An 11,046-nucleotide genomic window follows, 5' to 3' on the forward strand; every position below is an offset into this window, starting at 1 on the left:
CCGGCGGGGTGGTGGCAGAGGGGCGACGGGGTGGTGGCGGAGGGAGCTGGGGCCGGCGGGGTAGCGGTGGAGGGTCGGAGGAGGAGGGCTAGGGCAAAGGAGCGGGTGTCGTTCGGACAAGGGAAGAGGAGGGGAAAGAAAAGAAGGGAAGAAGCCGATCGGATAAGGAGAGGGGAGGGAAAAAAAAGAACGGGAGAAGGAAAAGAGAAATAAAAAAGGAAAGAAAAAGGAAAGGAAAATGAAGAGAAAAAGAAAATGAAAAGAGAAAAAAAAGAAATATAAGGGTAGTTTGGACATTTGACATCTCATTTATGATCTAAAAAGCTAGGAGAAGCTGTTTTGCCAAACGTTTTCCTATAAAATAAGCTAGAGAAAAAAAAATTGTTTTTCCAGATGAGCCAGAGCCAGAGTTATTTTTTCATGAGCCAAAACCGTGCCAAAAGGACCCTTAATGTTACAATGCCACTGTCACCGGATCAGATATTGAGATGAGTGGTGCATCTCTTGCAGGATTTTGTTGGTTACGGAGGGCCCTCTGATGAGCAGTATAGGCAGCAGCTCGTATATGTGCTAGAAAAAAAATGAATTCCTGCAAAACAAAAGGTCCTGGTACCCAGAAATGGCCGGTTTACGAGCGAGTTTTTCCGTTTACAAGAAAGACCCTCGTTCTCATAATGCCCTGCCGCTCGGAATTTTATGTGCATCTCTCTTCCTACCAATAGAGATGGATGAGCGCGACGGGGTTTTTCTAATAGATATTTGCTCAATACAATGTGACAATTTTTTTTTTGCATATTCACTGTCAAATTTGGTCAATGTTCCGCTTCAAGAAACGAAATGTTCCTCTAAAGAGAAAAAAATGTTCCACTTTAAACGAAAATGATTTGGAAGCTAATCTGGACAGTTCGATGTAGACCAAATTGTCAAAAAAAAAAGAGTGACCAACACAGTTTCAAATTCAAAATTTAGGAAAACCACAAACCGGCCAAACATGATCTATGTGCCATTCAGCTAGCTTCCAGTGTATGAATTGATAGAGATGGCGTCTCAATGAAGAGCACACTCTCCGCAATACAGCACTTCATGTCTACTCCACACGCTGGACTAGCTATAATCAGCTTTACGAATAGTCAAGCAAGGCCATCCTGATCTTGGAGTTCTGGTTCGTCATCTAGACCTATAGATAGCCAAGTAATGGCCCCACGGATCAAGTGTGGAAGCAAGGGGGCCCAAGCCCCCCTCACCGCCTAGATGTTCATGGAGAGATAAGGGATCCTTCCAACTTAGGGTTGCTGCTGATTGTAGCAATTAACTTAGATATTTGTATGGCAATTGTCTCTTAGTTAATCTAACTATAGGTGGTTGGTCCAGATCAATTTTGTAACAAAGCTTCCTACATCTGCGCCTAGCGAAAATTCACGGGGAGTCAGCTCTTTGGCAACCGTCTCCATCTCCACCATGAGACAAGCATCAAGGGAGGCCTCAACGCCTCGTGTTGGTAGATCGCATTCTACGCTAGTAGTGTGCAATCAAAATTTCTACCTCATTTACTTAGGGCATCATGTGAGTAAGAGATCATGAATCATTAACTCTCCACATTACTATGGAAAAGAGTTGTAGTAGTCCGACTCAACTCGTGCACTTTGGTACAGAGGAAGTAGTTGTTCATGCTAAGTAGACAATGCTTCCTCCTCATGATCCGTTCTCATTGTACGTGGATGAGCGTTCCAACAACCACACATCTAGCACCAACCTTCATGATAAAACACCGTGTGCCGATATATTAGCACCTCACGCGTAGTTTAGGTTGTGAGGTTCAACAACAGTTTACTTCACTGTTCTTGGCTAGCGGCTAGCTACAACCTTTGAGGGCGTCAAGAGAGACCTTTATTTATATCTAGAGTCTACTCACTGAGTAAAACCTGGTTTCACAGGGCTAATTCTCCCAGCTCAACCACCAGATTTGAAGTTTGTAGATCAAAATAAAGTCATTTGAATATTTATTTTTAGTCTAAAATGGAAACGAAATGGCCTATTTCAATACTCATGGTTCACCTCTAGGCTCTAGCTTCATGAAATTTTGGAGCTAAAAATACCATGCTCTAAAAATTCTTGGAACTACTGGAGCTATGCCAAGTGTAGAACCTAAGTGATCCTTGGATGGCAAGTAAACTTCCTTGGCTACCAAGTAATGGTACACTCGTTCTTCCTCACGGCTGCCAGCCCTCCAGGCTCCAGCCACCCTCCTGGTCTCGGCCTCTCTTTTCATGTTGTGTGCCCCAGCTGTAAAAATTCAAAGGGAAATTCTCGCATGAGAAAAACAGAAAAGAAACAGAAGGAGAAGACTGGGTTTGAAACTAAGTGTGTAAACGTACTACGGTATTGATCTAGGAAACCTATGAAGAGTTGAAGGCGTTTTTTTGGAGAAACGTCGCCCTTTGTCTCAGGCGACGGTTGCATGTTGATTACGGCCTAAACCAGGCACAAGATTACAAGCATTGTTCGTACAAAGTGAATCCCTGGTAGCTTTCACAATCCAGTCCGGAATCTCGCTAACCCAGGTACGCGACTCCTCGGTGAGGGCGTTTTTGCACAACAATGTGCTAACAAGTTTGCCTCACGCTTAACAACAGAAAAGGTTACAGAAGTAAAGGATCTACTAAGCATTTGAATCCTACCATAAGCCCGCAACACTGGATCTGTGTCCTGTCGACGATTGAAGAAGGTTGACTAAATTGATATTGTTCAATTCCACTCTAGCTGCCAGAGCTTCAATTGTGATCACATCAAGAAGGAGCTCGTACCCACTGGACTCGGTCACAATCACCACTCCACCTACCTACCTACTCCCTCCGTCCCAAATTACTATTCGTTTTGGCTTTTCTAGATATATAGCATTTACTACGTATCTAGACATACATACACCTAGATACATATCAGAAGTTTTGTATTTAGAAAAATCAAAACGAATAGCAATTTAGGACGAAGGGAGTAGGAATTAGGAAACGAGACGTTGGAGCGGCAAGCTAGTTAGCTTCTGATTCCTGAAATTCGACTGGTATGGACTTACGGTGGGCATCGTCACCGCACACTGCTAAGCTAATCTTTGTGGTGACTCACTCTCTCTGTTCTACTCCTTGCGGAGCACTACACCACTCTGTGGCAAGGACAATGTGGCAGAAGGCTGCTGCTAGCAGGTCTGCTGGCTAGCTAGGCTTGTAGTTGTATTATCGTAGCAGCCTAGCAGGTCTCCCCATGCATTACCCTTGGCTGCCAAGCTTCCTTGTGTGTCTCTTCGGCCACTGCATTGAATGTAGTACGTGCACCTGCGCTACTACCTCACAACCGTCGTCGTGGACCAAGTGCGTCCGCTTTGAGACACACACAGACACAGGTCTGGGCTTCTGGCTATAGCCACCGACATACTCCCTCGCTCGCCGGCCAGTTATATAAGCTCGCATTGGGCGCCGATGCCTCCGTGCAGCACGGCACACCCGCTTGTTCGAGCCACTGCACTGCATGCACTCCTGGTCCCCGTCACTCGAAGCTTGCTATACCTAGCCGGTAGCCGCCATGCCCACCATGACGATCCCGTGCGCCAACATGCGGAGGCTCAAGAAGCTCGCCGCTGAGGCAGCCGCCAAGTCCGACGCCGCCTCCGGAGGCCGCCCGCGGGCCAACAACACCCTCCGTGGCGCAACTCCGCCGCCACCCGTGCCGCGGCGCGAGGAGCGCGCGCGTCGTCGCCGGCGCAGGCGGCGCGAGGTTCGGCACGCGGGTGCTCGTCGTCCGCGCGCCAGCGGAGGCGAGCGCGGGCACCGGCGGCACGGCGCGGCCGGCCGTCGTGCACGCGACGCTCGTGCGCGCCGTGGTGGTCTCGACGCTACCTGCAGGTCGTGTACGAGGGCGCGTCCCCGCCCGGCGAGGCGGCGAGGACCCCCTTCGCCACCGTGCGCGTGGCGAGGGACCAGATCATCATCGCGGACACGCCGCCGCCAGCGGTCACCGCCGCGTCGTCCGGCGGCGGCGCAGGCCGGGAAGCCTCCTCCCCTCCCGGTGCCGAGACAGAAAACTTGAAGATCCTAGCTAGGGCGGCCTCATCTAGCTATAGCTAGCTTGATTGGCGCAGTTGCATGTATAGACGTAGTGGTAGTAGCTTTAGAGTATTGACGAAGTAGCCATCAGGCGTTGCATGGTGTGCAGTACGTATTGTAGTAGCAATCTCACCATTAGTACCACTACGCCGCAGTTCATACCACTATAATTATTAATCTGAAATTTCGCATCTACGGATCGTGAGTACATTCTACAGTCATGCATGTAGTATTTACTCGCTGCTCCTTGCTGTTCCTGTCAGGATGACGGCGCGTACGTCATGGCTGGCCACCGACCAGATAAGTTGTCGTGCAGCTCTGATCAGCACTAATCAGGAACGACAGCGTCCTAAGGCCGTATGCCGCCTCATGTTCCAATCCCGGGATCAGTTTTTCTCGTCGTCCCATCGACCACGAGTAAGCTAGACAGATTACATTACTGGCCCGTCGGCTGAAAAGCTGAAACAGTTGATTCCTTGTGAGAGAAAAATAGTGTTCGGTGGCTGATAAGCCGGCTGATAAGCTGAAGCGAACAGGCTGAACCTTTACCTGCCCGACGCCCCTTCGCCCCTGAACCTGACGGCTTATTTCTTCTTCCTCTCGCCACCTCTCGTTCGTCTCTACTGGCGGCGGCGCCATTATCCTCTGCACAGATTGGGGTACCGCGCTACGGATCCAAGGTACTATCATGGATCTCCCCCATCCCTCCTATGCAATGTCGTCGCACGGGGTTAGGTTAGGGTTTCGATTGGATCTATGAGCAGTGGTTTAGGTCAATGATTCTCGATCTGATGTTGTTTCTTGGTATGCATAGGTTATTGATGTGGTAGATATCTGGTGTAGCAACAATGAAGTCCAGTGAATGCCCTCCTTGGTTAGTGCTTAGACTCTTCTTTCTATCCCCTCATATTAGTTGCTACTGGTGTCTTTCGGTTGTGGAGTTGGTACTGTCCTAACTCCAAAATTGTTTGTATTTCATTGATTCACCAAGATTGATCTTAATAATGCATTTAAAGTTCATGTTAAGTGTGATGCCTATAAGAGTATGGGGTGTTTGATATGGCAAAGCAGAATCACGAGTTGTGGATTGATGGAAGAAGTGGTTACAATTTGGACAAGTTTGTTGATGAAATGGCTAGCCAGACAATATGGGGACCTAACCAACAGCTTTTAGTCTGGGCAGTAGACCAAGATTTTGGTTCCACGTTGCCACAAATAATCAGTTTTGCAATTTGATTCAAGCCAAATGGGATGTCAGAGTGCTATATATGGCCTGTGAGGTGGTGGAGAAAGATGGATACAAAATGTTTGGTAGTTCTGCAGCTGCACCAAATGCCTCTAGTGCTCATGCTACATCTGGTGTGACACATGCTGATATGGAGCACCAATCAGAAGCTGCTGGAGAGACAACTAGCTCTCTAGAACAAAAGTAGAAGGAATATGCAGTAGACTGGAGCACCTTGACCATCATAGCTGACCCTGATCAAGATGGTGATGCAACTAGCATAGCAAATGAGGATGATGTGTACGAGGCATTTGGCTTCAAGGCAGCAGATGAAGCAGCTACTGCTGCATTTCAAGAACAAGTACCAATTCCAGTCATTCCAGCTATACTACAACAAGACATTAGAGATTGTGGAATTCCAGTAGATGACCATGAACCTACTGAGCCAATTATTGACTGGGACAGAGACAACCACAAATATCAGTGGACATAGTGTACCTTGTATGGTGGATTTTAGGCTAGCAGTGAAATAGCATGCAATTGTGGAGGAGTTTGAGTTGCACACTAAGAAGTCAGAGAAAACTAGATTCAGGGGGTGTTACAGTGCAAAGGGGTGTCAATGGAAAATTAGGGCTAGAACACAAGCTGATAGAAGTGTCAGGATATATTTTGCTTGTTATTGTAATTTACTATTTTGCTGTGCAATGATAGTTAGTTCACTTGCTTGTTGCTTTTTCTGAATGCAATTCATTTTCTGTGCAGGTTCAGATAAACTCCAATCCTCACACATGTGCATCTAGGAGTAGGATTTTGGGCAAGATGGCATCTCAAGCATGGGTTGCTGAGAGAGCAATTCCATTTGTAAAGAAGAAGCATGACATGGGCACGAAGGAGTTGAAGCAAGAGCTGGAGAACAAGTATAACATCACTATCTTGTACTAGACTGTATGGATAATAGGCAGAGAGCAACAACTAAATTATTTGGTAAGTGGGAAGATTCATTTGACTAGTTGTATAGGTTCAAGGTAGAGGTGGAGCTTAGATCTCCTGGTAGTGTGGTAGAGATAGACACAGTAGAGATAGATGGCAAGACTCATTTTAGCAGATTTTTTTGGGCATTAAAAGCATGCATCGATGGATTCTTAGGTGGCTGCAGGTCATACATTAGCATAGATTCCACTGCCCTTAATGGACAGTGGAATGGACACATGCCAGCTGCCAATGCAATAGACGGGCAGAACTGGATGTTCCCTTTGGCATTTGATTTTTTTTACTCCGAGACAAAGGATAATTGGACTTGGTTCATGCAGCAACTTGCACAAACAATAGGCCCAATGGACAACTTGGCAATATGTACATATGCATGCAAGGGTTTAGAGGCTGCTGTGAAGGAAGTGTTTCCTTTGGCAGAATATAGGGAGTGTTTCAGGCATCTGATGGAAAATATGAAGAAAAACTTCCATGGCAGTGTGTATGCAAAGCATATGTGGCCAACAGCCACGGCTTACTTGCCAGATAAACACAAGTACCTTCTTGCAAAAGTGACCACTCCTTCACCAAATGTTGAGAAGTGGTTGGAGGAGCATCATCATCTGAAGTGGACCAAAAGCAAATTCTCACCAAAAATTAAGTGTGACTACATCAACAATAACTTGGTAGAGAGTTGGAATGCATGGATCAAGGAATATAAGGACTTGCCTATAGATGTTCTTGCAGATGCTGTTAGGGAGAAAACAGTCATCATGTTTGAGAAAAGGAGAAGAGTGTCAATGGCCCTGAATGGTCTCATACTACCAGCAGTTATCCATCAACTGAATGCAGCCTCAAAGGGTTTAGGAAATCTGAAGGTGACAGAGGTGACAAAAATATACAAAGATGAAGAGATCAAAAGACATGTTGTGTACCTTAAACAGCACCACTGCACTTGCAGGGAGTGGCAATTTAATGGAAAACCTTGTCCACATGCCTTGGCAGTCATCACCACTGAAAGGAGGATGAATATGGAACAATATGTAGACCTAGCATACTCTGTGCAGAGATTTCAAGCTGCTTATGTTGGATTGGTCCCTAACATAAAGACAAGAGTCAATTATGGATGGTAACGGGCACATTACCCATGGGTAGAGGGTTTACAGACCCGCACCCGCGAGGCAAACTCTATACCCATGCCCGCGCCCGCCACCCATCACGGGCAAGAAGTTGTGCCTGTGCTTGTCACCCGCGGGCACACCCGTGCCCACGACGACGGTGGGCGGCGGAGCGGGCGGTGGGCGGCGGAGGGGCCGCGGGCGGTGGAGGTGGCGGCGGGGAGCGAGGGCATGCGGCAGAGCGGGCGGCGGGGAGCGGAGAGGTGGAGGTGGCGGCGGGGAGGGAAGAGGACGAGAGGTGGCGTGCAGGTGCGGCTGGGAGGAGGATTGCAGGAATGAATGAGAACCCTAGAAATCGCTTATATAGTCGTATGGGTTTGCGGGTTTGTGGGCACGGGTAAGTCATTTTTATGCCCATTAATTTTTTACCCGTGGGCACAAACTCAAACCCGCACCCGTGCCCGTGGGTACAAAATAGAACCCGTATTTTGTGCCCGCGGGTACAAAATAGAACCCGTATCCTTACCCTACAGGGTTTTTGCCCGTGGGCACGTGGGTAATTTGTGCCCACTGCCATCCATAGAGTCAATAGCCTGAAGTAGACAAAGGGTTCAAGCTTTTACCTCCTATTGCCAAGAAGAAAGGGTTGGGAAGGCAGAAGAAGAACATGTATTTATCTTGCTTGGAGCGGACTGGAAAGTCAACCAGACAAGTGACATGTCAGGGTTATGGGCAACTTGGGCACAGGAGCGGAAGCTAGAGGTGTCACCTGACTGGCACCAAGAAAAGATATATTGCATTACCATGTTTTCACACCTAGCATTTTACACCTAGTTAACAACTAATGCTTCGATTTTCAGGAAGAGGACCAAGAAGACAAAAGCCAAAGTGGGCAGGAAGAAGACAAAAACTGATGAAGCAGCACCATCACTAGCTAATACACCAAGAACCAGAGCTGCAGTAGCTGAAGCTCAAACATCAATTAGAGAAGCTGAACCATCTAATAGTCCTGTACCAACCACAAGAAGGTGAGTTTCCTGCTAGTCAAACATCAATTATTACCTACTAGTTGTGACTTTCCTGCCTATTAACTTGTGCTTATGCCAATACAGGAGATTGGCATTGGCTACTCCACCAACACCAATGGTCGAGGCTCCACCAGCTCTGGAGGTGGTACCAACAAATAATCAAGTAAAAAAATTGACACCTAGGAAGAAGTTGGCAACTAAGATCAAGAAGGCTAGTCCAGTCAAGAAGTAGTCATCTACTGCACAATTTGTGTCTTTTGCTGAACAACAAGTCATGTAGGCTTGTTGCTAAACCAGTTATGTATGCTGGATGCTGAAGTTTTATTTAGCCTGGATGTTGAACCTGTTATGTAATCTGAATGTTGAACTTTTATTTTGTCTAGATGTTGAACCTGTTATGTAAGGATTATGATGAACCTGTTATGAACGATGGATCAATAACTTATGCGTATGCTCCTAAATTCTGTGGTTGTCAACACATACTGATTCAACATTAACCCATCTGTTCATTGCCATCTAACATAAATTGTTCAAATGCCAACATTCCCATACATTACATTATCACTTCCTCAGGTACATGATGCCCACAACAACACCTACAAACCACCATAAACACCAACAACTTAAGTGTCTTGACTAATACATCCAGCTTTTCTTCCACGTTGCTGCTCCTGTCTTAGCTTGAAACGGCATGTTCATCATGTTCTTCAGAGCTCGAATCTACTTGTGCCTTAGGATGCACTGTGATCCTACCTAGTTCCACAAGTTTGTGAAGGTACTCCTTTTGCCAGTAGTAGAAATCACATACATCAACCCTAGGTCACCGATTAAAAATTCAAGAAAAAAACGAAACAAATCGGATCACCAACTCACCCCGTTCACGAATCTTGGGCATTTGAAGAACACCTAGCCATCATTAGCTTCCGTCCAAGCCCTTAGCTCAATGACCCACGCTTGCCCGCAGGTAGTACACTAAATCAAGGGTATTCCGGTCTCCTTGCCAAACGCGGGGTTGCCTTGCATCACTCTTGACGCACTCCTGCTTGAAGCAGTCGCCGACACCGCCCTCCGACGAGACATTCATTAGCGGCAGCGGTGCGGTGCGAGATGGAGAATGGCGAGAGGAAGCAGAAATGAGCCGCGAGGTCAGGGCGAAGGGGCGTCAGGCAGGTGAAGGATAAGGCAGGGGTAGGGGAGTCATTTCAATGCTGACGAGCCCATGTATTGTGCCAGGTAAGCAAAATTGGCATGGATCTCTTCCATGTGGCAAATGTAAAACTGGCGATCGAAGAGTTGCCATCCAGATGGCAAAAAATTAAATATCCAAAAAAACAGAGGTCAGCATCCGAATCCATGCTGGGCCGGGGAGCACACTACCCATCCTGCCGCCGCTTGCTTTGACGCGCAGCGATTCGGCTGCTCAGGACAAGCTCAACTCATGCAGGAATGGCGATCTCCGTCGCCAGGAGCCCAGGTGGTGAGCAGAGCAGGTGCCTGGTGCCACTGCCACTGGCAGGCTTGTGTTGTTTGAGCTGAGACAGTTTCTTGCACAAGAGAAGCCGTCCCTACATCAACATAGTCTGCAACTGGATTCTGATTCTGCAGAGATGTAATATGACCTAACTCTCAACCAATCTCACGACTTACAATTTACAAGCCTAAAATTGCCTGCCTCAGACTAATATTGAGCTGCTGCTGCTCTATGCACAAGAGGTTGCACAGCAACAGCCAGAAGAGCCACTTCCCTCAAGACCGGCAGAAAGGGCCAATGAACTGACCAATGTGAAGAAGCACCGCCAGGCCTACACAAAGGGTCGACAGAGTTCAAGCCTGAGTTGGTAGCTGAAATCCTCAAACAAGATTTTCCAGCAACATCCAGAGGAACTTGGAAATTAAGAGTAGCAAGACTTCAGCATGTAATCCCCGAGCTCACTACAGTATGGGTTGGTATCATGTGCAGAGCAGGCATAGGAACATTGTTTAAATGTAACCAGCTATTGCCCTGCAAACACCAATACAATTCCAGGACAGGACTGGTATCAAGCTCTGATGTTCAGCGTTTGAGACACACATCTTCTTGCCAGAAGTGGCAACAAGAGCAATAAGACAAAGGAAATGGTTCTGCACATCACACGACGCATAATTGTGAGGACATTGCATACCTTATTATCCTTCAGATGTTCTTGGCACCACCAAAATTTGAATTGGGGCGTATTGCAGCATATGCAGGCAGATGATCCTGCTGGACACAACAATAACAAGGGCAAATAAGTTCAGAGAGCAAAATAACATTTTTGTTGCACCTACATCAATGATGACTATCTAAACTCCACACTCATGGGATGTGCTACAGTTTGCATTGTCTGCATCTTTATGTGCTTATGTTATCTCTCAAGGTCTTGCAAACAGTGGATGGTGCATTAAACTTTCCCACCAAGGAAATCAAGAGGACTATTCTCTAAAAGAAGGCCCCCAAACCGATCTGTGAAGTCATGCATCTTCTGCATGTGCCAAGAGTTTATTATTTTCTTGGAGTTTAAGATATGGTGTGAATAACATAAATAGTATGATGGTAGTTGGGGGTAAAGATTGTTTTTGGCAACATTGTGTAG

General features: G+C 46.9%; 2 protein-coding genes across 8 annotated transcripts in view; one reads left to right on the forward strand and one right to left on the reverse strand.

Moving 5' to 3' along the window:
* The first annotated feature begins 6,653 nt into the window (after nucleotides 1-6,653).
* LOC101784939 lies at nucleotides 6,654-8,666 on the forward strand. Its single transcript, XM_004959643.1, has 3 exons — nucleotides 6,654-7,417; nucleotides 8,267-8,434; nucleotides 8,519-8,666. The coding sequence occupies exons 1-3, from the start codon at nucleotides 6,654-6,656 to the stop codon at nucleotides 8,664-8,666; spliced, it is 1,080 nt and encodes a 359-aa protein (XP_004959700.1).
* A 254-nt stretch (nucleotides 8,667-8,920) lies between these two features.
* LOC101783582 (protein FAR1-RELATED SEQUENCE 9) overlaps nucleotides 8,921-11,046 on the reverse strand; it is a 5,623-nt gene continuing 3,497 nt past the window's right edge. For 2 of the 7 annotated variants that reach the window (XM_014804777.2, XM_014804776.2), the window contains exons 5-6: nucleotides 10,597-10,673; nucleotides 8,921-10,436 (exon numbers count right to left, since the gene is read on the reverse strand). In XM_014804777.2, the coding sequence (XP_014660263.1) occupies nucleotides 10,608-10,673 (66 nt within the window). In that variant the 3' untranslated portion in view covers nucleotides 8,921-10,436; nucleotides 10,597-10,607. Of the gene's footprint in view, nucleotides 10,437-10,596; nucleotides 10,677-11,046 lie in introns of all 7 variants that reach the window. The other 5 variants (XM_014804775.2, XM_012844079.2, XR_002676459.1 and 2 more) reach the window with 4 other exon arrangements.

Source organism: Setaria italica, chromosome II (genome assembly GCF_000263155.2).
Source record: "Setaria italica strain Yugu1 chromosome II, Setaria_italica_v2.0, whole genome shotgun sequence".
Classification (NCBI taxonomy): domain Eukaryota; kingdom Viridiplantae; phylum Streptophyta; class Magnoliopsida; order Poales; family Poaceae; genus Setaria; species Setaria italica.